At 41.4% G+C, this 26363-nt stretch overlaps 1 protein-coding gene across 3 annotated transcripts; it reads left to right on the top strand.

Moving 5' to 3' along the window:
* NPAT (nuclear protein, coactivator of histone transcription) lies at positions 1-24881 on the top strand. 3 transcript variants are annotated; one of them, XM_066622379.1, is made up of 18 exons: positions 1-117; positions 2074-2192; positions 4027-4087; positions 6450-6522; positions 7765-7805; positions 8675-8899; positions 9252-9333; positions 10381-10525; positions 11656-11747; positions 11830-11917; positions 13307-13406; positions 14344-14472; positions 15366-16973; positions 20132-20247; positions 20340-20442; positions 20701-20758; positions 21770-22886; positions 24060-24881. In XM_066622379.1, the coding sequence occupies exons 1-18, from the start codon at positions 81-83 to the stop codon at positions 24135-24137; spliced, it is 4272 nt and encodes a 1423-aa protein (XP_066478476.1). In that variant the 5' UTR covers positions 1-80; the 3' UTR covers positions 24138-24881. The 3 variants fall into 3 exon arrangements, with proteins under 3 accessions (XP_066478476.1, XP_066478474.1, XP_066478475.1); XM_066622377.1 differs by lacking the exons at positions 1-117; positions 2074-2192; positions 4027-4087; ... (1 more) ...; positions 7765-7805; positions 8675-8899 and having other exon boundaries at positions 9260-9333; positions 13310-13406; XM_066622378.1 differs by lacking the exons at positions 1-117; positions 2074-2192; positions 4027-4087; ... (1 more) ...; positions 7765-7805; positions 8675-8899 and having other exon boundaries at positions 9260-9333; positions 24063-24881.
* The last annotated feature ends 1482 nt before the right edge of the window (positions 24882-26363 follow it).

The raw sequence follows: 26363 nt of genomic DNA, 5'->3' as shown, positions 1-26363 counted from the left end.
TTTAGGCGCCTTTCTGGGGTCGCTCGTTCGAGAAGGCGGGGGAGGGGCGCGCGCCCTGTTGGGAGCCGCCCTCGCCCACCATGCTGCTGCCCTCCGACGTCGCCCGCCTGGTGCTGGGTAAGCGCGCTTTTCTCCCTGCCTCCCTGAGAGGGCTCCCCTGGGCGAGGGCAGCAGCCTCCTCAGGCCAGCCCGCCTCTTGTAGCAGGGAGTTCCACAGGCTGCTGCATGGGAAGAGACCTGCTGTCCAGGCCAGAGGTCACCCACACCCTGTGGCGGGGAGTCCCGCAGGCTAACTGCATAGGAGGGGCCCCATTGGGTCAGACCAAAGGCATGTCCAGTCCAGCCTCCTGCATGTCCCAATGACCCACCAGCTGCCTCAGGGAGCACATGGGGCCACCACAGACCTGCACCCTGGCGCCCTCTCTCGCACCTGGTAATCTGAGGTAGCCTGCTAAAGCCAGGCCAGGTGCCATTGCCACATCCTGTGGCAAGGAGTTCCACAGGCTGCTTGCACGCTAGCATTCAGAGACAGCCTCCTTCCGAAACCAGGAGGTCACTCCTGTCCGGTGGTGTAGCTGGAGGGGGGCGGGGCACTCAGCCTGGCAGGGAGGTGGGTGAGCGGCCCCTCCCTTTGGAGCCATTTCTGGCGGGGGGGCAATGTGCCTCCCTGCCAGGCTGAGTGCCCCACCCCCCCTCCAGTTACGCCTCCTCTCCTGCCCATCAGAGCTTGAAACCCAAAATGGACTTTTCCTCTAGAAGTCTGTCCAGTCCCCTTTTAAAAGTAACCAGGCCAGATGCCGTCACCTCATCCTGTTTAGGAGTTCCACAAACCAACCACATGCTGAGTAAAGGAATATTTTCTTGTGTCTGTCCTGACTCTCCCAACACTCAATGTGAGTGGCTGTCCCCTGGTTCTGGTGTTGTGTGAGAGGGAAAAGAGCGTCTCTGTATCCACTCTTTACAACCATGTATAATTTTGTATGTCTCAGTCATGTCCCCCCTCAGGCGTCTCTTTTCTGGGCTGAAGCATGCCAAACGCTGTAGCCTTTCCTCATAAGGAAGGTGCCCCAGCCCAGTAATCCTTAGGGCGCAATCCTAACCCCTCATGTCAGTGCTTTCCAGCACTGACATAAGGGCAATGCAAACATTCCCTTACTTTGAGGAGGCCTCTGTGAGTGACACCCAACTGCAGGATGCAGCACAAGTCCCATTGGCACCACTATGCCAGTGCTGGAAAGCACTGACATAAGGGGTTAGGATTGCACCCTCAGTCATGTCTCCCCACAGACGCCTCTTTTTCTAGGCTGAAGAACCCCAAACACTGTAGCCTTTTCTCATAAAGGAGGTGCCCCAGCCTAGTAATCATTTTGGTTGCTCTCTTTTGTACCTTTTCCATTTCCTCTAAATCCTTTTTTATATCCTATAGTTTCCCTGGTCCCCCCCCCCCTTTCCCTTTTTAAAGATTGCTGTCCTCCAATCCTCTGGCACCGTGGCTGTTTTGAGGGACAAGTTGCATATTTTAGTCAAGAGATCAGCAACTTCATTCTTCAATTCCTTTATAACTCTTGGGTGGATGCCATCCCGGCCCAGTGACATTGATCATTATTGATCATTGACCTCCATTTTGGATGCTCCTAAGTGCTAAGCCATCGTTTATTTCTGGTTTAACATTACATCTGATAGTAGCTTTTGTGCTCTTCTCACTATGGATTACATTTTCATGCTGTTCCATAATTAGTTATTTAACATTCTGAGGTTCTAGCATGATGTCTATTTTCTTCATAAAGCACTTCTGGCTATTTATATATTTATTTTTTTGTAGTAACCTTCAGGAGAACTTTCTGTAGAAGCGGTGCTGTTCCATGGCTCCTTTTGTGGCAAATCGGTTTTCATATAGATAGAACGCATTTCAAGAAGTAGCAGTTATGAAAATAATACCAAAAAATCCTTTGTTTTCTTTTATTTGGAGTAAATGTGGTATTTCATTGTACTATCGCTTTAGCTTTTCTGCTTGATCACATTGATGCGCAGAGCACTCAGCTGACAAAAACTTTGTGTGTGTATATATTGCAGGATATTTACAGCAAGAAAAGCTTTTAGCCACCTGCCAAGCTTTTATATTGGAAAGCTCAGATTTAAGAGAATATGCAGAGCACTGTACAGGGGAAGGCTTCATTCCAGCTTGTTTGTTGGTAAGTTCATATTTAGGAGAAATGTTTTGTTTTTCATAAGCCCTTGTATGCCAATATATTCTTCAAGTAAGGGCACAATCCTAACCCCTCATTTCAGTGCTTTCCAGGACTGACATAAGAGCAACGCAGCTCTGAGGTAAGGGAACAAACATTCCCTTATTTTGAGGAGGCCTGTGTGAGTGACACCCAACTGCAGGATGCAGCACATGTCCCATTGGCACCACTATGCCAGTGCTGGAAAGCACTGACATAAGGGTTTAGGATTGCGCCCTAAGTCTAATATATTAGAATTTGATTTTAATGGTTGATTGAAGGAACCCAGCAGGCATCTATAGTACCTGTCTGCTAGTAGAAAGCCTCCTTTTGTGCAAGAGCTGGTTCTGACTTCGCTTTAGTGATGATTGGTAAAACTGTCACATCGTTTCCAAAATGCTAAGAAGTTCTTCCATCTGCACAAGCTCTTTTTCAAACCTTTTAATAAGACTCTTCAGTTTATATGCTACAGCCTGTATCTTCTTTAGTCATCGTATTTCTCATAGTGTAATGCAGGGGTGTCCAAACTTTTTGGCAGGAGGGCCACATCATCTCTCTGACACTGTGTCAGGGGCCGGGGGAAAATAATTAATTTACGTTTCAAATTTGAATAAATTTACATAAGTTTGCATAAATGAATATTTTAGAGATGGAACTTATATGAATGAATGAAGATCTTGCAATAGCTCAAGGCATATAAAAGACCTTGAACAAAGCAAGGGCGTCCTTTCCTTCACTGCCGCTGCCGCATCACAGGTGTAAAGCAGCAGGCAGTGGAGGGAGCCCTTGTCCCATAGCTCACACAAGAGATTGAACAGTCGCCCTCACGCTGAGAGCAGTTGTGTTAGGCCAGCATGGGCTCCAGCATGTCTCCAGAGGGCCAGAGGCTCACTGGAGACTGGCTGCTCCCTGCGGGCCAGACTGGGAGTCCCCAAGGGCCACAAGTGGCCCCTGGGCCGGGGTTTGGGCACCCCTGGTGTAATGAAACACCAATACATTGTGGCTCCATACTACAAGAAATTTTCTTTCACAAAAGTTCACAGAACACCACTCAGAGCCCAATTGTGGGCTCGGCACACCAGCTCTCTGCCAGCATGTACTGTTGCAAATGTGCCATAAGGCATGTTTGTGGACCAAACCACCGACTGAACACCGATGGCAGCCCAGTGCCAGGCTACTGCTGGGCGGGAGCCCAACCTCCGCTACTTGGCAGTTGCACGGACCGCCAAGCAGTGGAAAGGTGAGCGGGGGCATTGAGGGAGGTGGCATTCTGGGGGAGGCAAGCAGAGGGCAAGGAGGAGGTGTTCTGGGGAGGCGGGACAAGTGGAGCTTTACTCCACCGGATCCAAAGCCTCCGTGTTGGGCTCACTGCCCAACATGAAGGCACTTGATTCATCGCTGACCTTTGGGTTGGCGGTGAATTGAGTAGCCCCATTGTGGGGCTACTGCGCTTACCCAGGGGAAGGGGACAAAAATCCCCTTCTCCCAAGGTGCTGCCGGCAGCTGCCTTGAGTGCGGAGGATGTGGCGGCAGCCATTTTTGGCGCCGTCACAGCCACGCACCCCAGGCAGCTCAGGATTGGTCTGTTAGTCATTTTCTCCTGCCATTTACAGTTTCTTAGTTCCACGTCTGTTATTTTTCCCTTACTTCATGGTGACTATTGAGTTCTCCATAAAAATGTGTTTTTTAAATTTCAAATGCATTGTGGGTTCTGTAGCCAGTATGCTTCTGAGGAGCCAAATGTTTGTAGTCTGTTGTTGCTAAGGGTTCTGTAGTTTAATACTGTTCTCTTTTTCTTCAGTCTCTCTTTGGAAAAAACTTAATCACCATACTGAATGAGTACGTAGCAATGAAATCAAAAGGTAAGCACCAGTGATGGGACTGGAAGATTCAAATCATGGATGTGAATTCTAGCTTTTGACTATTTTGACTGTAAACTAAGTTCTTCATCGCATACAATTAGATTTCATGTAGAACTTGTTCTAAAGCCCTTCACAGCTTAGGACTGGTATATTTGAAAGACTGCCTCCTCCCATAAAAAGCAACCTGGCCCCTGAGGTCATTTGGAGGAGGGCCCTTCCGCTTGTACCATGATTAGCCAAGGCTTGGTTGGAGGCAACAAGGGGGGATGCATTCTCTGTGGTAGTGCCTCAGTTATGCATCTCCCTTTATGTTGACTTGTGAACTGCTTCCTTCTGGCCAGCATTCTGGGTTGGTATTAAGACCTTTTTTCTGTTCTATCTTTGCTTTTATAATTTTTTTGTTGGTGCCGCTGTTTGTTGTTTCATTGTATTGATACTGTTGTTAGTCACCTTGGGTCCTTTGTTATGAAGGGTAGTTTAAATGGGACAACAAAAATAAGCACCGCAGAGACTCTCCCATAAGCTGACCTCACAGATAAGTCGAGGGCAGGCTTTGAATCAAAATCTTGGAATTTTATATGACCCTCAGATAAGTCAGGGGTTAAACCTAGGGGGGTGTCTATTTCTGATTTTACCTGGGGCCAGGTCCTGAAAAATAACCTAATTGTAATTCTTACCTATGAACTGTACAGTCTCTTAATTTATTAAAAATATAGTAAAAGATCCTAAGATACAATTTTATTCATTAACTTTTAAAATTCTGCTCTTCACAACCTTTTTGTAAATGCTGTCAGAGTAAGTACACCATAAACAACATAGCACTAGAACCATTAATCAAATCCTTCTTTTAGGTGCCTGGTGTGTTAAACCAGAGACTCTACATATAACACACAACTGGGAGTGTGCAATTCAGTTCACAGCAGCGAGACAAGCAACAAGAACAGACAAGAAGGGAGATGAAGGGGCTTATGAAAGTTTTCGGTTTTGTGAGGAGTACAGTGTTACGCTTCCATAGTAGCAACACTGATACAGACTACAGTTCCCATAAATGCCTTCACTTCTCTTCCTGTTTGGAGAAGCTAAAATGGCTACCTCTGAATACTGTAATTACTGATATGTAAAATTACTCCTTTTGTTCTCCACCCCCGTGTCCTACTTTTCAACCAAAGCCAGCTCACTTCACCAGACAGCTGCTAAGTTCCCAGACGCATCAGCCCCCCTCACTGCATTGACCCATGTATAAAGCAACAATGTATTAGGGTTACTTTTTAGGCATAAATTTTTTGACTTATGTACAAGTATATGCAGTGAGTGTTGGGCTGTGGTGCTGTCTGCCCAAGTCACAACTGAATGAAACAGGATACTTAGATCCAACTGCCAGCCTGATTTTCCACCCAGGCAACAGCCATTGCAAACGTGCCATAAGGCATGTTGTGGCTGCTTGGAAGGGAGAGGCACCAGCGGAGTGTGCGCTGAATCTCTGTGTTACCAGTGCTTGTCAGAGCAACACAGAGATTCAGCGCACACTCCGCTGGTGCCTCTCCCTTCCAAGCAGCGATTTCACTGGTGCTGATCTGAGTAGACCCATGGGGCTGTTGGGGCACTACACAGAGTAAGAGAGTTGATTTTTCCTTATCCTGACAACACTTCCAGCTGCACCTCCTGCCTGCAGGATACAGCGACAGTCATTTTGCTGCTGCTTTACTATGGGGCAGATGGGGAACATAGGATTGGACCCTGACTGTAGTACTTCATTGACTCTATCTCCCTTGGCTTTCTGGCACCATCTAAAGACTTTTCTGTTCTGTTCTGTTTTCCTATGTATTATTTTTATTTTAATCCTGGGTTTTATGATGCAAGTATTTTCATTTGTTCTTTGTAAGCTGTGTTGGGTATCTCTTGTCTTGCAGGAAAAAGAAGGGCTAAAATGTTTTAAAATAAATACATTTATTTAAATTAAGCACTATTGACTATCTGGATTTTTCATCTGTTTCTGTCATAGCACAAATTAATCATATCCTTTTAAATTTTGCTTTTCAATTATGATATAGTAGTAAACCATAACTTGACTTTATAAACCTAATTTAAATAAAAGAAAGTTTAAATGTAAGGAATTTAGTATATGCACTAGACATTTATAACACAAACGTGATTACAAATACTAGGAAGTGAACCACATTGAAATCAATGGGACATTTTGCAAGTAAATGTATTTCTCAAGTGATTTATAGTATAAGGAGCAATAATTGTTCCATTAAATTTTTAGTGTCTTGATTATATAGTCTTTTCAGGTGGTTCACAGACTTCCAATCAAAATCGCTTTTAATAGTTTGACATGTTTTTCTGTTTACTTTTTTTAAAGAAGTAACAAATGACGTTCCAGCTATAATGTCGTCATTGTGGAAGAAGTTGGATTACACACTGTCACAGATCAGGTAATCAATCTTGACCATAAAGTTTTGACAGTAATATTAGTCTGGGATTGTGTCTACATTGTCTCCATATAGAGGGGGGCAGCAACAGTGCTGCAGAGATTGCAGCACTGCCACTGCCAAGGGATTTTATATTTAGGGCAGGAGGTCTGGTCTAGAAGGTAGAGCCTCCGTTAGCCCAAAGATAACATCAGAAGGTCACCAGTTCGAGGACACCAGCAGCTCTCTGAATGGCTGAGAATGGCGAGACCTTGAAGCAGCTGACAAGCCCAGCTGAGTGATTCCACCTGCTCTTGGTGTGAGCAAGAAGCGTCTTGGCTGCCCTCCATGTGAGAGATGGAGCTGTTTGTCAGCCTGCATGGGAGAACTGAAGGCCAGAAGTGAGACCAAACCAGGAAGATCCATTCTGAAATGTTGTTGGTTCTTGAAAGAGAGAACCTTTATGATTGTAAAAATCCCCTTGAGGGATTTAGAAACGCCTGCCTATGTAAACTGCCTTGAATAAAGTCAGAAGAGTAATCCGATGACCAGAAATAGGTATATAAATACGTTGTTGTTGTTGTTGTTGTTGTTATATTTACCTGGGGGCCAGCACTGGCCTCCTGCAGGCTCCTGGAGGCTCGCAGCCGCCTCTGATCTCCTCTGCAGCTTGTTTACAAAGCCCTTATCTAAAGCTACTTCCTGTTTTCCTCAACCACCAGTTTGTGAACCACTGATATAGAGGTTAGGGTTATCTGCTCTTTAGCAGTGAGTAGGGTGACCTACTCATCATTGGCATTTATTGCCATTCATTGATTTCCCTAAATTACTTGTTCTTGAAAAATTGGTCCTTTTGAAAATTTATTAGATCAGGACAACCAGATAGATAAATGCTAGAGAGAGAAGTGACTATGCAATTAAAAAAACACCAAAATTTCCTAAATATATATTATTTATTTATATGTTCCCAGTTAGTGAAGTTTTAGCTGCAATTCTTCTGCAAACCTCACTTTGTATATTTTATAATGCATCAAAATAAAATTAATGCTAATTGCATATCTTGCAATATCTGTTGTTACTGGAATGGTATATCAAAATGATTTTCTCTTTCTAAAGGCATCTAATTCATAACAAAATTTCAGATTGCCATTAATGTTTTATTTTTATATTTTTTCCCCATTATGCGGCTGTCATTTAACTATTGCCTTTGAAGCCAAATATTCTTCACCTGTAGAGTGCTGTATTCTGATAACTTCATTTTTGCAGGAGCATGGAGAACTCAAGTGGATTTTCTGCTCATCAAAGAAGTATGTATCAAAACATAACTGGATTTTGTGTGCTCTGACCTTGCTCCTCAAATCTCTTGCAGTCTTATGTGAACCACATTTACTTGAAAATAAATTCCATTGATTTCAGTGAAGCTTACATATGCTTCATATGCTCAGGATTGCAACCTTAATGTGACATTGGACCTGATACATTTCCAGAACAACTGCTCAACAGTGGACTTTATAATACAGATATCCATAGCATTTAGACAAGAAGGCACATTCTAGCAGCCTTAAAAGATTAGAGTTCCACAGCCCCAGCTAGTCATCTCTCCGTAATGACTTTAATATTGGATTTTACCCACCTTACATCATGCAGATTGGCATGTTCAACTTGTCACTATATAAGTTCAGAAGGTGTAGGAAGGAGATGCAATAGTTGTCCTGAACTTGATTCAGGACAGCTATGTGTGTCTTATGCTATTTCTGCGTGTTTAAATTAGTCATCGGACTCCAGAGTTCTGGAATGTGGGCAAACTCTTCTTTCCTAGCATGTCAGTACCTCTGAAGCTTGTTTGTGATTCCACAGTGATGTCAATTCAGCTTGGCAATTGGTTGTCTCTAACACGTAATTTTATTAGGAATACTATTGTAACTATATTAGAGTCAGAAGAATTAAATCAAATAATATAATGCGAAGAAGCAATTGATTATGCTTCAGCTCCATAATTAAGTCTCAAAGTAGTAAGGATCTGGCATAAGGCAGCTGTGTTATACACACTTACCTGGGAGTAAGCTCCATTGAAGTCAATGGGCTTACTTTTGAGTAGCTCTACATAGATTGCACATAGTAGATTGCACTATAAGAAACTTAGTAGGCTCTTATTTTATTTTGAATCTTCTTTTAGGCCGCACAAGAAGTACAATTGCAGATATGAAAAAGCAGAAATGTCTTCAGTCAGCCTCCTCAAGTTCAGGGTCATTATCTGTAACCCATCAGCCAGTACAATTGAATTCTACTCCAATGACAGCTACACAGGTTATTCTTAAACCAATTATATTTCCAAGTTTGGCTCAGACAAAATCAAGTTCATCATCTGCACTCCTCACCCAAGTTCAAGAAAACCATAACAGTAAGTTATGATCCTTTACATTTAATTTATGAATGTTGGCAGATAGAGCAAATGCTTAAAAACCCACATAGCTGCAGGTGAATACCAGTAATGGGATAGGCTTTCTAGCACTGAATCTGGAAGCTACTTCAGAATCCAGTTTTCATGAGAACAGGCTTTGAATCCTCATAACACTAAAAAGGCCCTTAATATATGTTCAGTTATTGCTTAAAGAAAGAAAAATTTTGGGGGTGAGGGGGGAGTCCAGGATATAGGCCTTTTGGTTGTCTTTTCTGCAGTCATCAGAAACCATTGTTGTTCTTACAAATCTTAATTCTTGGTAAGCTTTTATCACTCATCTTTTTTTTTAAAGCAGGAAATTCTCTCACCTCAGTTCCTATACTCCAAGAACGGAAGCTTCACTCAAGTGTGATGTCTCCTGGAAAACGAAAAAGGTAAATGTTAGTTCACAGCTAATATTCCTTTGTAGTTTATCTGTCTCATGTATTTACAGTTCAGCATCTTTTGTGCAACATCAGCTGTATATTGAAGTGAAGAAATTGAATGACATGGGAGGGTATCTGATCCTCTTTGTATCTCCCTGGATTGATTTTGCCTCACTTTCCATTGCCTTATGTGTGAATTCAGGCAAAGTCACTTCCCACTTTTGTCCCCAACTCTGTATTTTAGAATGTGCTCTACTAAGTTATATGACAAATGCCATCAAGCGTTTCTAGCTTTAAGAGTAATATTAATAATACAGGTATTTATATACCACCTTTCATGGTTGTCAGATTTCTCCTCAGACTTTATTTCAAGGTGGTTTACACAGGTAGGCTATACTAAATCCCTATAGGGATTTTTACAATTGAAGAACGTTCTGTCTTTCAAGAACTACAACATTTCAGATGGATCCTTTTATGATCTGGTATCACATTCTGGCCTCCAGTTTCCTCCCACGCAAGCTGACAATCCTTCATATCTTTTGAAACACTAAAATATAGTGGATTTCTTGGGGTGAGAGTACGCATAGTTAGATGAATGATATAGACCAGGGGTGTCAAACATAAGACCTGGGAGCCAAATGCGGCCCGTGGAAGCTTTTTATGTGACCCTCAGGCGCTCAGCTGCTGAGCCGTGCTGAGGTGTTACTCCTGAAAGGGTACCCCACTTGAAAATTGAGCTCTCCCATATCTGAAATATAATTTCATTATATTTCATTATAACAGAAAATTTTATTTTCTGTTCTGAAATTAGCAACTAATGAGTTCCCAAGTGAGAAAAAGTGCTTATTTTTGTTCAGGACCTATTTAATGACATCACTTCCTGTCTAATGACATCACTTTTGGCCCTCAGCAGGCATCATGAATGCTGTTCGGCCCTGTGTATGAAATGAGTTTGACACCCGTGATTTATAGACCATTAAGTTCTTGTGCTAAGAGTGTTGTCCGCTTTACTTTTGTCATGTCTCTCAGTTCTTTTTAATTTTTGAAATATTTAAGTGACTCCCAGAAGAAAAAAAGTACTGTATCATCTGGGCCACAGTCTTCCAACAGTTGTTTACAAGATTCTCTAACAGTGGAAGAAGAAAACTCGCCCATGGAAGAAGAAAATGAGACACAAGAACTTATAGATGGCAACCTTCCTGTAAGTTTTTTGAAAGGTGTCTGTTAACAATAACAAAGAACATGACAATATTTTTTTTCTCACTTCTACTCTCCAGTTTTGTGTATTACCAAGAAATAACTGTTAATTTTAAAAAAAACCCTTCAAAGCGAATCCTTTTTTGCATTTGGGGTGACATTTTAGGGCCCAATCTTATCCAATTTTCCAGTGCTGGTGCAGCTGTGCTAATGGGGTATGTGCTCCATCCTGCAATGGGGGGGGGAGGCAGTCACAGAGGCCTTCTCAAGGTATGGGAACATTTGTTCCCTTATATTGGGCTTGCATTGCGGCTACACCGGTGCTGGAATGTTGGATAGGATTGGGTCTTTAGACAGCCTAACAAATTCAGTCCTTAACAGGAGGACTGTTATCAGTATGAAGAAAATGTGTGTGTCAAATGTATGTCTATCGTACGTGTGTCGTAAACATGCATCAAATACATGACAAGAACATAACCGAATGATAAGTTCTCTCTAGCATTTTACAGAGCTCACTTGACCATCTAGTTACTGTATTGCTACATAGTTACTAAAGGTCAGACATTGGTTAAAATGCATAACATGGCCCTGTGGTTTTGTTTTTCTTTTAAAAGATTGAAAAGCTCAAACCAGGGTGAAAATGTGGTGTTTGAAGTGGGAGAGTTTTAGGACTTTTTCACCACTGTGGTTCCAATCCCACTTGTGTGATGCTTTACATAGAAATAAAAGCTTCCATTGATTTTCAGATAGATCAAATAGAGCTTTTTTTCCTATGTAAAATAGCATGTTGTGAGGGCACCATTGGGTTCAGAATCATGGGAGAGGCAAAGTCTTTTAGCCCCAACTCTTGCCACAAGTACATTTTGCCCCTCCCCCCAGCCACTGTTTAAAGAAAAAACCACTTGGCCACATGGAAAGATAATATCCTGCAGACAACTTGCTTTTAGGGAACAGCTGGCAACATTTGCAATAATGGCTAAGTTTCATTCTTACATTACCAAATAAGAATTACTGTAGAAAATAAGGTAAGGATATTGGGGGCGGGGGGTGACTGTGCTGCTAGAATTGATGTTTCCTTTTTAGTAATTTGATAAAAATAAGTATAATTTGGGCTACCTCAAATTTGTTTTCTAGCAATTGATTATTGAAAATGCCAGAGAGAAAATTCTGAGCAACAAATGTCTTCAGGAGAAGCTGGCTGAAAATATTAACAAATTCTTGGGCAGGTAACAGATCTCACTTGAAGCCTCCTATTTCAAATCTCTAAATTATTTCTGAAATCTAAATACTTATAATACTGTTTTCCAGTGATGGCAATATTTCACAGACCACAAAGCAGGTGGACAGTGGCCCTGCAATACAAGAGTCTTCAATTGATGAATTCTTTGGTCTTCAGGTAAGTTTCCGAGATCTAATACCTAGACCTGCAAAAAAGGTATATTGACTGCTGAGCTTCCTATGTGTATTTAAGAAAGCAAATACTCCAAACTGTTAGGCTATATTGGCATGAATCACTGAACAGTCCTGCACAACTTATGGCCCACATATGTAGCACAGTTTATTCATTACTTATTTTAAGTATTTATATCTTGTCTTTTCCCTCCCCTTATGACAGACAGGATTTTTTCCCCACGTATTAATAGAATTCAAAAGCAAAGGGTATTCCATCTTTGGCTTCTCTTCCTCACAGAGGATGTTCTTCTGTGCAAGGGGAAGGGCACAGGTCAACTTAAAAAAGGCACCAGGAGGTGGAGGTGGCAATGGTGACTGTTGGCTTTATAGGGTCATGCGAAGCTGCCTTATACAGAATTAGAACATTGATCCATCTAGGTTAGTATTGTCAACAGAGACGGGCAACAATTTCTCAGAGTTTCAGACAGGAATTTTTATTTGGGGAACGCCATTATAATGACATTATTGCCATCAAAGCAGGGCCACTCCCTTTAAGGGGAAATGCCCTGCTTCCAATTCCTGTGGTGAGTTATGACCCACCACTTTGGGAACCACTGCTCTACCATTATTCATTGGCTGCCGAGGAGAGGCCTGTTTCAGCTTAAAAGGCCAAGCATGTGGAATTGGTGATGGTCACCCACCTGAGGCTCCGTATAGCCACCATGAGTGCCCCTTTCTGGAGTGGAAAGGCGGGATATAAATTCAACAAATAAATAATAAGTAAATAAATATACCTCTCTGGTACTGTAAAAGCATGGAGGTTGTCAAGGCATTGGTAGGTCACAGTATATGAGTGGTGGACTGTGTTTTGCTTGCTGAGTCAGAAATTTGTGGGACTGCTTTAAAGTAACCAAGGGACATAGTTAATTGGGAGTTTTCACTGACACAAACTGGGAGCTGTACAGGAACATAGTTATAGTCCTGTGCAATTTGCCTTCTGTTTGATAAGACTTGCTCTCAACAGGGTTTAATTGGATTATACACAGGATTTTTGGGGGGCGGGGGGGTAGGTTCTATATTTATAGATGGGAACTTGTTGTTTACATCTATGTGGTAGTATGGCACTGGATGTGAGTCTAATTGTATACATAGTGTGTGTGTTGTTTCTTTGAAACAATCTGAACAATGCTCAGTGCAAGTCCAGTCAGGATGAGTTCCAGACTTGGCAATGTGTATGGTATTCTTTCATTTTCTATCATTAAGGTGAGCTTTGTTTAAGAATTCTTTCCCATTTTTTGAGACGGCACTATTGCTGTCTTTCAAAATGCAATTGTTTAGAGAGACTTGATCATACTTTTAAACATTTCTTAACTATTTTTATGCATCTGCTTAGCAGGGTGAAATTCACATGACTGAAGAAGCCATCCAGGAGATTCTGGAGCAAACAGAGTCCGATCCAGCATTTCAAGGAGTGTTTGACATGTTTGATTTTGGTATGATTTTCCCCCTCCCCCACTCTGAGTACTGGAGTAATGGAAGTAATGAGCTTAATAGTAGGAAGTTCTAAAGACTATGGAATGAAGGAGCCAAACTTAAAATCTCACCTTTTCCAGTGAGATATGTTGTATGCACATGGATGGCAATAATAGTCTCCCTTTTAAATTAATAGAACAGTGTTTTCTAATGTTTTAGACGTTGTCCAAAATCATTTTTTAAGAAATGCTTGAGGGCCGAATCTTACACAACTTTCCAGCACTGGTGTAGCTGCAATGCAGCCCCTAGATAAGGGAACAAATGTTCTCATACCTTGAGGAGGCCTCTGTGACTGCCTCCCCACCACAGGATGCAGCGCATGCCCCATTGGCACAGCTGCACCGGCAGTGGAAAATTTGATAGGATTGGGCCCTCAGTCTGGTGTTCTTGCCATTAAATCAGCTGGGGAACAGCATAATTCCCATCCTCTGATAACTAGTAAACAGATTGTAGAAACTTTGCAAGTTTGGCCTCACATTATTCTAAATAATATCTATCAGTACAACACTTGGAAACATCTGTCAGTTTTTTGTGACTGATGTACAGTAGAAGCATCCCCTATCCTTAGGGTTGCCTAGTGGTATGGTAATCACTTCTCATCTTTCATTTTGAGTTTGCACAGTGCCAGGTAGGAAGAATGTCTTATCTGTTGGTGGAGAAATTGTTGTATGTTTCTGTCATATTTCAATTATTTAAAACATTTATACCCCACCCTTCCAGAAGCTCAATTGACCAAAGTGTTTGAAGGCTTGTTGTAGTAAAGAAAAAAAAGTTCTGCTAGTTAAGGAAAAGCAACTGAGTAACATTTAATGAACCACTTCCCTTCATAACATTTGCATCTTAAATCAAGCTTCAGCATCTCCAACATTTTTTTTTCTTGTTTTGATTCTAAAACAGGCAAAACCAAGGGCAGTAGAAATGCTTCTCAAGGTATTCCAACTCAGAATGGAAGTGTAGAGAATGCAATTTTGGAAGAAGAACAACACCTAGAAGCACTTGAAAGCTATATTGCCACAAAAGAAATCAGTAAGGACTTCTCAAATGCTTTCTGGTTATTGCTTTGTTTGATACTGATGGAGCTCCTTTATGATTTCAAGACTTAGAACACTTAGGGTACAGTCCTAACCTGTTATGTCCGTGTTTTCCAGCACTGACATAAGGGCAATGCAGCTCCCAGGTAAGGGAACAAACATTCTCTTACTTTGAGGAGGCCTGCGTGAGTGACAATCAACTGCAGGATGCAGTACACATCCCACTGGCACTGCTATGCCAGTGCTGGAAAGCACTGACATCAGGGGTTAGGATTGCACCCTTACTGTTATACCTTATTGTGAAACTTATGATTACAGTATCCACTGAAACTAGAGTACCTATTAAATTGTTGTGGCTGCAATCCATTGTTCACTTAACAGGAAGGGAGCCTCTTCTAAGTGAATATTTATTGGGTTGGACAGAAATTTGAATTTCTATGAAACTTGCATTTTTAATCTAAAACAGGATTGTCATGCTTTATATAGCCTAAACTGATAAATGGAGAAACCTTGCTTTTTGTTCCGGGGGTGGGGGTGGGGGTGGTGGTTCTTTTGAAGGGTAGAGCATTCAGATATTGAGTGGTGTTGAAGTAAAGGAAGTAGCAGAGCAAATTGTGACTTGATAACGAGCGTAAATGTTTACTTTTTGCTTGCAGTGCCTTTGTAATCCATTTACGGGAATAATATAACTTATCTTGTAACATTATTATAGGACAGCTGTAGATCACCCCATCCTGAGTACCAAGGTGCAGGTGTAGCATGCCTAAAAATCCTGCAGGAAAGAAATTTGGGTTCAGAACAGTAGGAGTCCATCTGACATGGGCTAACTTGAAATGTGTGTGCTTTTATTGGAAAAAAACAAAACAAAACACTGTTGTTTTGTTGCAGGTGATAATTCTCAAGAGACTCTGTCTTACACAAGTGATCATTCAAAAGAGTCAGCTTGTGTTGTAACTGATTGCCATGATAGTGATGGAACCTCAGAAGAACATCTGAAAACGCAAAATGTAATAGCTGGAGATTTCACAACAGACTCTAAAGTGAGAAGTGAAAGTGACTTGGTTGAAACAGGAGTGGATAACCAAAGTACGCAACATAAAATTAGCTTAGTATCTGAGCAAAACCCAATCTCTGACCCAGACTTCAGTGAACACAATATAGGATCTTACAACAAACCAGAGACAACAGCAAGAGACTGTAGAACAGATAAAGACCTATTATGTCAAGATGATCAGAACTTACCTAGTTTGCCTTTTGATCAATTGGATATGCCACAGAATTCCCTCTCTGGTACAGATGAGTGTTGCTCATTACGAAATCATATGCTGCCGGAAAAGACAAATGTAAAATTGCTCTCTCCTCTGAGATCTAGTCAGACGGAGAGGGAGATACATAAGAAGATGAATGTAGCCCTCTCTAGCCATTCAGCAGATTCAAGTAAAAATCTGGAGCAGACAACAGAAGCATTGTCTGTATTTTCTCTACTTGGCCAGCAAAACCACAACAGTCATAATCACTTTAATTGTCAAGAACAGGATAAATTAGAATCGGCATCTGCTACAACAACTGTGGTGAATGCTTCTGATCCAGATGCTGTACAAGTCCAACTTGAAATTGTAGATACTTCTAATAGTCCTCATTCAGATGATCAGCCTACACTCCTAGAATCTTGCTCAAAAGACTCAAACCAGAAATCTCAAGGTTCTGAAATCACACAAATAGAAATGCAGGAACGATCATCTTCTACAAAAGGTGACACTGATAGCTTATTTCTGTCTTCTGAAAATGAGGGACATACAGAAACATCGGAAAATAATCCCACCATATGCCATTCTCTGCCAGAACTATTGGGAGAATCAGGTCGTGGGAACAAAAAAACTGAAGGTGTTTCAGCTAGCAGTCAAGCTTCAGATGTAGATGCCTCCAATATAGTTTCCCTGAAAATCATTATAAGTGATGACCCATTCATTTCATCAGACGCTGAGTTGAACAACGCCATTTCCAGCATTACTGAAGAAAATTTGCCAACTATAATATTATCTTCGCCAGCTAAATCACCAGCCAAGGTGGCAGGACCATCGAGACATTTAACTTCAGAAGAGGTTGAAAGAACGGAGGATTCAGCTTTGGTAGAACAGAATTTGCTCGTCCTCCGACCTCAGGAGTCTGTTGTGAGTACACTAAATGTACAGAATGAAGAATGTGCTGTTCTATCCATTGCTGGGACATCAAATGTTGCCAAGGATGGGGGATTTATACAACTAATGCCAGCTACCAGCACATCTTTTGGCAACCCCAACAGCATCTATATTGCTACATGTGTGACTGAGCCAACAACTTTGAATACAAATGTCACTCCATCCAATTTCGTCATGTTGCCTGGAAGTTCTACATCTCTTGCATCACAGGTTCCAGCACCACAACAGTTAAGGACTCCTCCTAGAACAAACAACTTGTTTGCCATGAACCCTCCAATGTCTCCAAACTTTTCACAGGGTAACTACTGTAATTACTACTCTAATGGAAATTTTACTGGTCTGGGTGATGGTTGCTTTAATGAAAGTCATTACTGTGCTCTTTTAATGGCTAAGTAGAAAATTATAGCAACTGATTTGAAAAGAAGAAATTTATTTCTTTATGGTCAAAATTCACGCTTTACATAAAAGTAGTGAGGTTGATAGCATGGGTGATTTGACGGTAGATCCCATTGCTGTACCCAGCTTTGTTGTATCATGAATTTCTGAACTTTGATTCCGTATCAGTTTAGCATATTGACAAATCTCGTATGTTGACATCAGTGGTTGCTTGGCACACACAACTTGGTTTGTGTGTATGTTTAGAATCAAATCCTGTTTCACTGAATGATGTATATCAGTAGTTCTCGAACTGGGACACTGCAGCACCGCAGTCTGAGGGCCGCAGCCTCTTCCCCCTTAAAGGCAGGGGGAAAGGGGAAGGCAGCGACATGATACCAAGATCGTACTGCTGTGGGGGCAGGGGGGCTTTTTTCCTTAACCTTCCTTACCTTCTCCCAGCCTCCCTGGGCTGTGGAAGGAAAGCCCCACGGAGTCCTCTGCAGGGCTCCCTGCATCTTGTAGAAAGTGAAAATAGTGATCGTGACTGAGAGGTTTCCACGGGGCTCCCCACACCCCCGCAAGGCCAGCAGTAGGTAAGAAAAAAGTCCCCCTGCCCCTGCAGTGGCATATCCTGGAAATTGCATAGCTGCCTTTTTGTCTGCCCCCCACACAAACCGGGAAGTTTGAGAATCCCTTATGTATATACATGAGCATGTACACACTCAACAAGAAGATCTTGTTCAGAAAATTTGGTGATTGGAGCTTCTCACTGCTTCAGAATCTCACTGTTCCAGCATCATAACTAGCCTTGTCCTTATACGATCTACTTAAGTGGTTCTCAAACTTTTACCACTGGGACCCACTTTTTAGAATGAGAATCTTTCAGGACCCACCAGAAGTGATGTCATGTCATGATGGGAAGTGAAATCATCAGGCAGGAAGAGTTTTAACAATCCTAGGCTGCAATCCTACCCACACTTACCCAGGAGTAAGTCCCATTGACTATTATTTTTAAAATCATATACATTGTAGTCTCTTAAAAGTACAGATGTATAACATTTCCCCAAACACAGTCACATGCCATGGTAGCATCAAGTCTAATATATGAAAAATAAAATATTGAAATGAATGGGGACCTACCTGAAATTGTCTCGTGACCCATCTAGTGGGTCCCAACCCACAGTTTAAGAAACACTGATCTATTGGATAGTCTGGAAAGAAGAGGGAATCGGACTGATAGTTGCCTGGCAACTTTTCCATGTTGTTTTTTTTCTTATCACCTTTCATAGACTAAGGTTTTGCCTGGTAGAATTTGTGCTCAGAGTCTCAACCTCAAGGTCTCAGCTGCAGCACTGAACCAATAGTTTGTTGGGTGAGGTAAACAAAGGCGTCCCTCTTGAAGCTGAATTAAATGAGGAGACCTGCTTGTCCAGGAATTCCAGTGCATGCATCAAACTTAGACAAAACAAGAATTTCATCCATTTCATTGTCACAAAGTTCCAGGTGCATCTCTGTTTCACTTCAGAGCTTCCTCCTACTATTTTTTCCTTTGTCATACAAGTCACTGTCAGAAAACAACAACTGTGTCCAGGGACCCACAAGACAGGTTTTCTTCTGCACAGCTGTGTACCTAGAAAAGGCCAGGCTACTTGTATATGAGCTAGCTAAGAACATAAGAACAGCCCCACTGGATCAGGCCATAGGCCCATCTAGTCCAGCTTCCTGTATCTCACAGCGGCCCACCAAATGCCCCAGGGAGCACACCAGATAACAAGAGACCTCATCCTGGTGCCCTCCCCTACATCTGGCATTCTGACATAACCCATTTCTAAAATCAGGAGGTTGCTCATACACATCATGGCTTGTACCCCATAATGAATTTTTCCTCCAGAAACTTGTCCAATCCCCTTTTAAAGGCGTCTAGGCTAGACGCCAGCACCACATCCTGTGGCAAGGAGTTCCACAGACCGACCACACGCTGAGTAAAGAAATATTTTCTTTTGTCTGTCCTAACCCGCCCAACACTCAATTTTAGTGGATGTCCCCTGGTTCTGGTATTATGTGAGAGTGTAAAGAGCATCTCCCTATCCACTCTGTCCATTCCCTGCATAATTTTGTATGTCTCAATCATGTCCCCCCTCAAGCGTCTCTTTTCTAGGCTGAAGAGGCCCAAACGCCGTAGCCTTTCCTCATAAGGAAGGTGCCCCAGCCTCGTAATCATCTTAGTCGCTCTCTTTTGCACCTTTTCCATTTCCACTATGTCTTTTTTGAGATGCTCTTTCAAAACCCGCTGTCTGTAATTTACTATTTATGTATTGTACTGTTCTTCTTTACTAGATCTCTCAGCTTCATAGCAAAAGTGTAATTGGCAATAAATTTACTTATATATATTCTGTTCTTCCCCTAGAGAGCTTATATATGGTTCCTAGGCATTCATCCATCTGGATAACTTCCAGGACTTACATGGTTAAGTTCAGCAGCAGAACACTGTTGGATTCCCTCAGATTGTTTTTTCTTCTTCGTTCATTAGTGTAGAGCAGTGGTTCTCAAAGTCCTTCAACTTTGGGAACCCTGTAAGTCTTTGCATGAGTGGGGGCGTGTGTGTGATCACCACAGTCGTGCTGCTGCTGGGCAGGAAAGGGGTTTTGTAATCGGGTTCTGGGCATTGCTATGGCTCTCTGAAGGGTCTGGGGGGGCTTGTGACCTCTGCAGCCCTCCTGAAGCTTGGAAATGTTGAAAAAGGGGGGGGGGACTTCTGGTATTTGTCATGAAACAGGAAGTGGGTTTTTTTCAACATTTACATGCCTTGGGGAGAGCTGCAGAGGGGTTCACAGGCTCCCCAGACCATCCAGAGAGCCATAGTGACACCTGGGTAAGTTACAAAACCCCTTATCTGCCTGGCAGCATCACAATCATGGCTATCATGTTACTGCCTATTTCTGGGAGTGGGAAATGGCCCTTTACCTGTTTTCCTGTTGGGTTGCAACCCACCAGTTTGATGTAGAGATACTAATCTCTGAGGGCTCCTTGAATAAGTGCTAAAAGCAATTAGTCTTATACAAATTCATTAATTTTTAGGTTCAGCCATTATAATTGCGTCTCCAGTACAGCCTGTGTTGCAAGGAATGGTGGGAATGATTCCTGTGTCTATCATGGGACAAAATGGAAATACATTCTCAGATCCTTCCCGACAGGTAAACTGCTACTATTTGATCTCTGTGGTGTCTTTCTTTGAGGTGGAAAGTCTTAAACACTATTTTCACTGTGTTTCTTTCACTTTTTCAAGATTCTGCACATGCCTGTACAGACTTCTTTGGGTAGTGGAGGTGTTCCTAAGCTACCTCTCCCTCCCAAATCTCAGAGAATCCCAAGAAGTAAGTCAAATGCAGGTAAGTTGGCAAGATGCAGAGCCCAGTTCAGAAGTATTCCTTCACAGGAATGCATTCATAGTATATCCATCCTAACCGATTTTCCTCTTACCCTGACACTCCGCCTTAATTCTGCAAGTTAAAACTAGAAAGCAGACTGCAAAGAAGCTGCTCAGTTTTTTTTCTTCCTTATGAAACGAAGCAAAATTATTACTTATTTGTGTGCTGTTACTGACAAGGACCAGTGTTTTAATGGTTTTTTTTATACTAATATTTTAGGAAAACTGCTGCCTGTTGGATCTGAATCTGTAAATCGTCCTGGTTCTCGAGTGCAAAGGTAAGCTAAGAGCTATTTTATTTGATATTACTTTTCTCAGATCCCAACATCCCCAGGTAGGCAGTCATATGGAGAAATGAATGAACCAGCTTATTGCAGTTAGTGATACTTTTTCAACAGTTGCAATTGTGGGACTTGTTTGTTAATGTGTGATCACTTTGTTCACTTAATAATTTGCTCCATGCAAGTTGTTTGGACAATTGATGTAAAGGGTAGTGGTATTTGACCCGAATGCCTTTTCATCTCCACGACACAATGGTTTTATTGCTTGCTGCTAGTAGTCTGAGATTTTGGCTCACAGTGGCAGGGAGTGGAAACCTTATTGCATCTGTTGCCTTCCAGCTGTTGATGAAAGAACTTAATATTTTAAAATAGTGACAAACCTGCTTCTAACATAACTGATGAAGAGCTGATGAAGAGATCTTGATGGCTACAAGCGAAAATAAATATATCTTTGAGTATGCAGCAAATATTATATGTTTCTTTATGAAGATAAAGTGACTAATGTAGTGGTTAGATTGTCAGACTAACCAGGGAAACCCAGGCTCAAATCCTCACTTGCTCATGAAGTTTAGAGGGAGAGGTTGGCCAGCCACTCTCTTACAGCCTATTGTCCTTCACATGGTGGTTGTGAGGATCAAGTATAGGGAAGAACCTTTTATGGCTGGAGAAAGGGTGGAAGAGAAAAAAAATACAGCAGTAAAAGAGGAAAAATGGTGCTATTTCCATAAATAAGCCAAAGTTGTGTGTTTGGGTTCTGTTTCACTTTTTTCATGCTCTTATCTTTTGCTGTAATTTAAAAGTTGACCTGTTTAAAAACCTGTAAAAAAAACAGGGATGTCCTTTTTAAATCAGCAGTTCTGGTAGTACATGTGGTTAATGTGTGTGACATCTTCACAGCACTGAGAAACACCTTTTTGAAAACAGTTCCAAACAAAAAATTGAAAATGAGCAGTACTGTAGAAATTGCATGACTCGACTGCCAAATATGCCTTGCTGTTTTTCTTTCAGAATTGGAAATTCAGACAGAAATGCTGGTGTTGACTTGAAAAAGAAAGAGGCGGCTGCTGTTAAGACAACTACCAGTTCCAAACAAAATGAAACCCACAGAAGAGTGCTCTGTTTTGATAGCACTCTGCCCACTCCAGTAGGAAGCACTCCAGCATCGCAGAAGGAAAGGAATGAAAAGTCCTTGCCCTCTAGGAGCTCTCCCAACACTGTGCCTTCATCTGCTAAAATTCAGTCCAACAAAAGAGAGCGAGAGAGAACCTTGCCTCGAATTCTATGCAAGCCTGATCTTACCGGCAAAAATTCTGCTGTGAAGGAAACCCAGTCTGAGAGGAAAAATTCAGGTCCAGGACTGGCATCCGATGTGTTAAGAAAGCAGACCGCAAATAAAGAGAATGAATTAGAAAGGAACACTGACAAAAAAGCCTCAAATCAAGAGGTGGCAACTCTGTCCAACAGCCAACAAAACATTAGTCTTCATAATGAGAAGAACAGTTCCTTGGCACAAGAACTGACTAAAAAACAGGGACTTCAGTCTAATGCAAATAACAAAAATTCAGCTTTGTCTCCAAAGGAGCCAAAGAAAGACCAAACAAAATCTCCCAACCAAACCCATTGCTTGACCAGTCCGTTAACTAAACAAGCTGTGGAAATGCTACATGACATTCAGAGGAATAGCCCTGCTAGTAAGCTGCCTGAGAGCGGGGACTTGCCAGTACCACGTACACCTTCAGGAACGGGGGAGAGACACTCGGATGATACTTTTGATATAATAAAGACTCCAACGTGTAGACGGTACAGTGAAGACAGTACGACCCCAAGGACTATGGTCCCTCCTGCTACTCCTGACTTGCCGGCCTGCAGTCCAGCGAGTGAAACAAGCAGTGAAAACAGTGTTAGCATGGCTGCTCACACATTGATGATACTTTCACGAGCAGCTATTGCAAGGACTAGTACAGCTACTCCTCTTAAAGACAATACGCAACAGTTTAGGTCTTTAAGAAGTGCAGCAAAAAAAAGAAAGCAGGAAGACTTAGTTGAGTGTGAGAAAAATTCCCGGACTGCCAGTAAAAAAGATCTTCAGAATTTTACAATACCAATGAAAAAGAAGAAAGTAAAGGTAAGTAGAGTCCTCATTTTACTATAATAACAGGACATTTGTTTCTGTAGCAGCCCAGCAATTACACATGAAAGAAGACTGGCCATTAATCCCCAAAACTAACTAATTTGTCTTGAATGGGAAAGAGCTCTTCCAACATATTCTGCAGCATGACTAAGGGATCTTGACAGCTATTATCAGCTAGATGGAATTTGTCTCATGCAACAGCTCTGAAAAAGCGCACCAGTGCTTTAGTATTGTTGGTGTGTGTTTGTTAACAGACCTGCGTGTTTTTATACTTAATAAATATGAAAGTTTGACAGTGTGAAATGTTGTCACACCAGCCTAACCATTTGCAACAAGTTGCATGCTGTATTGTATGCCAAACTTGACCTTTCCCTTTCATGTTGTTTTATTGTTTTAATAATCATATTTTTATTCTATTTTATGAATGTATCAATTTAAAATTTTTGTTAGCCACTTTGATTTCTTTTAGAAAGGCAGGATATAATTTTTTTTAATAGATAAATAAAATATAATGGGTAACAGTTGGCCATTTAAACCCACTATTCTATGACCAGTGTTTGACCATGTCAAATTAGAGAGTCAACAATATTTAGAGAAATGAGAAAGAATTCTAATATCTTATTACAGTAAATAGTGTAAATTTCACCCTTTGACTTGGTTAACTTCATAGGTTGTGCTGTATCTGGGAAAAGAGGCTTTGGCTATTTAATTTAGTGCATTCCAATTTAATTAGAGGCCCTTTCTTGTCCATATTTTGCAGTAAATTATAGCAAATGTTATTTTAAGATTTTTTTAAATTACAGTATTTAGATGAAACAAAGACTGTTCTATACTTGAGGCATAGCCGTAAATCCAAAGAACTGCATGGCTAGTTCTGCATGGAACTTATGTTTCTTGACTTAGAAGTCCTTTGTGCTGTGTATCTTTAAACTCAGTAAACAAGTTTTAAACAAGTGTTTTGGTACAGGATGAGGGGCTCAGATGTTCAAATAAAGCCAAAAATCCCATGAGGCATGCCTAAGCCCTAGGACTCACCTAGAGTAGCTCTTTGCATCCCAGCCATGGTCGCAGTATTGATCTTTATATAGAAATATCCTGCTGTGTAGTTGAGGACTTCTTAACACACTGCATTATTGGTGTTAACAATAGCTTTTCTTTTTCTTCCAGCAGAAGAAGCTGCCAATTTCCTTTCCTGCGGGAATGGATGTGGATAAGTTTTTATTATCATTGCGTTATGATGAATAAATATGGAACTGTTTCAGTTGAAAATTAGATGTTCCCTGGTAAATCTGAATGGAAAGGACAACAAACTGTCTAAGGGCTAAATTGCACATTCTGAGCATTGGAGTTCCATTTTGTAAAAGTAAATCACATTTTGTTCTAAAAAAGGTTCCTAGTTTACAGAAAATGCTTTTGAGGAGGCACTTAAAGTGAATTGGCTTGACCTTGTTTGCACAGCTGTACTTGGTGGGATGTTGTAAATAGTGTAAAGTTGGTGAGTTGTAAAACAAGTGTACTGTTTCTATTAACACCAAGTGTTGGCTGCATTCTGCCAATATGTGCACTAACCTGCTTCTTTATAGGGACAAATACTCCCAATCCTGAACATGCTCAGAAGCAAATTCCTCTTAAATCAGTGTACTTAGTCACTAAGTCACTGAGCTTGGGATCACAAACTCAGCTTGAACCTGTAACTAAGCTTCAGATCATTGATTTAGTCAAGCTAAGAGTTAATGGTTATCCTGGATCTTCATTGGATAGCTAACTCACCTCCAATTGACAATTCAGCTAATTTTGTATTGGGAATTGTTTTAACTATACACTTCTGTCTGTCTGTCCTTCTAATTGCAGATCTGTTACAACAGAGGCTTTTGAACTTTCTAATTATCCCTAGAATTTTAAGGAGGCAATATATTTTTGTTCCTTATAAATCTTTTAAAATACACATTCAAAAACTACTTGTGTAGGTGTTTTTTTATTTTTCCATACCCCAGACTATAATCTCAAGTTTAAATATTTAGATGGTTTGCCATCAGCTTTGGAGAACTTCTGTTGAGGTAGCTGTATTCCTCCTCTTACCTAGATTACGGATTCTTCCAGAAGGGTTTGAAACATCGCTGTTGCCTTGGAATTGAAACTAATGCCCTCCCTGCTTCTTGCTAGGTGACCAGTGGAATTTTGGCTTTTACAAAAATGATTCTTGGTACACAACTGTTCTATTAGATGTGCTGCTCGAGTTAGTCTACTTACTTTTAACAACTAACTGCTTCTGAGAAGCTATACCTCCTGACTGGATTTTGTCAAGCACTAATGTGTCATAGGAGCAGGTGTCTGAGGTAAAGGAAGCTCCTATCTTACACATTTGGGTGAGTTGATTCTTGCACTGGTAAAAGTGTATCAGCATTTTTGCTGATTTTGCCCATAGCACTATGAACTCTTCAGAAAAGCTGATCACTTATTCAACTTAAAGAACTTACACTCACTGTATAGTATAATCACTTGAGCTGTGACAGAGAGGGGATGTGGGACCATTTGGAGGGATGAGTGTTGGGAAATTAAGTTACTAAAATGTTGCAAATTGAAAGGGCAGTGTTTTGAAGTAGAATGAGTCTTCCTATAAGCTTGGGAAAAGGAAATGCTGTGCTTGGAACAACTGCTAGCACAGGGATGTGAATACTTTGAAGTTCTTGCAGAGCCAGTGCCCTGCCAAACTGGAAGAATAAAAAGGCACCAGAGAGGAAAGATACAGCCAGGAAGATCTAAGGAATGAGCTGGGTTTGGGTGGCTAGCATCTGATTGTGAGAAATGACAGATTGAATCAGCTGTGTGTTTCAGCAGAATTATGGAGAATTTGATTGGTCCAGCACAGACCATGGACTAAGGTGGGGGGAGAAGGGGATAAAATGGGCAAAGTGTATTCAGAGAGAGAGGTCGCTTGGCCCTGGTTCTGCCAGATGCTCTGTTGGTTGGGACAGGGACTTGGCACCACCCACAAGCAAGTCTTGTAAGCTTTAAATATGTAGTTTAGATAGTTTCTTGACTTCAAATGTGCCAACTTACCTTTTGGTGCCCAGTCTATAGTCTGTGTTGGACCAAACTGACTTCCACATGTATGGTACACACTTAACTAGTTGCTTGTGCAAGTTGCAAGATTGAGTTTAGTGTAAGTTTGAAATGGGAAAAGGGTTAATACCTTCTCTGGAAAATTATTCACTATAAGTTTCAACAGCATGCATTCTGTGTTACTTGCTAGTCTTTTCTAAGAAATCAGTTCTAAAGATAAGCTTAAAATTGACGTATTACTTTGTGAACAAAGTCTGTATAGGTCATACAGAGCTTTGCAGTTTGGTTCCAAGATTACCTGAGTCACTTTGGGCTATTTTCTTGTATACGTATAGGAAAACTATGTCAACCAAGAGAAGACTTGAATAACACATGTACTAGCATCTGGACATATGTAGACTGCAATCC

This window comes from Tiliqua scincoides, chromosome 3 (genome assembly GCF_035046505.1).
Source record: "Tiliqua scincoides isolate rTilSci1 chromosome 3, rTilSci1.hap2, whole genome shotgun sequence".
Classification (NCBI taxonomy): Eukaryota; Metazoa; Chordata; class Lepidosauria; order Squamata; family Scincidae; genus Tiliqua; species Tiliqua scincoides.
Note: the sequence above shows the minus strand (reverse complement) of the source record. Positions and strands in the feature narration are given on the sequence as shown.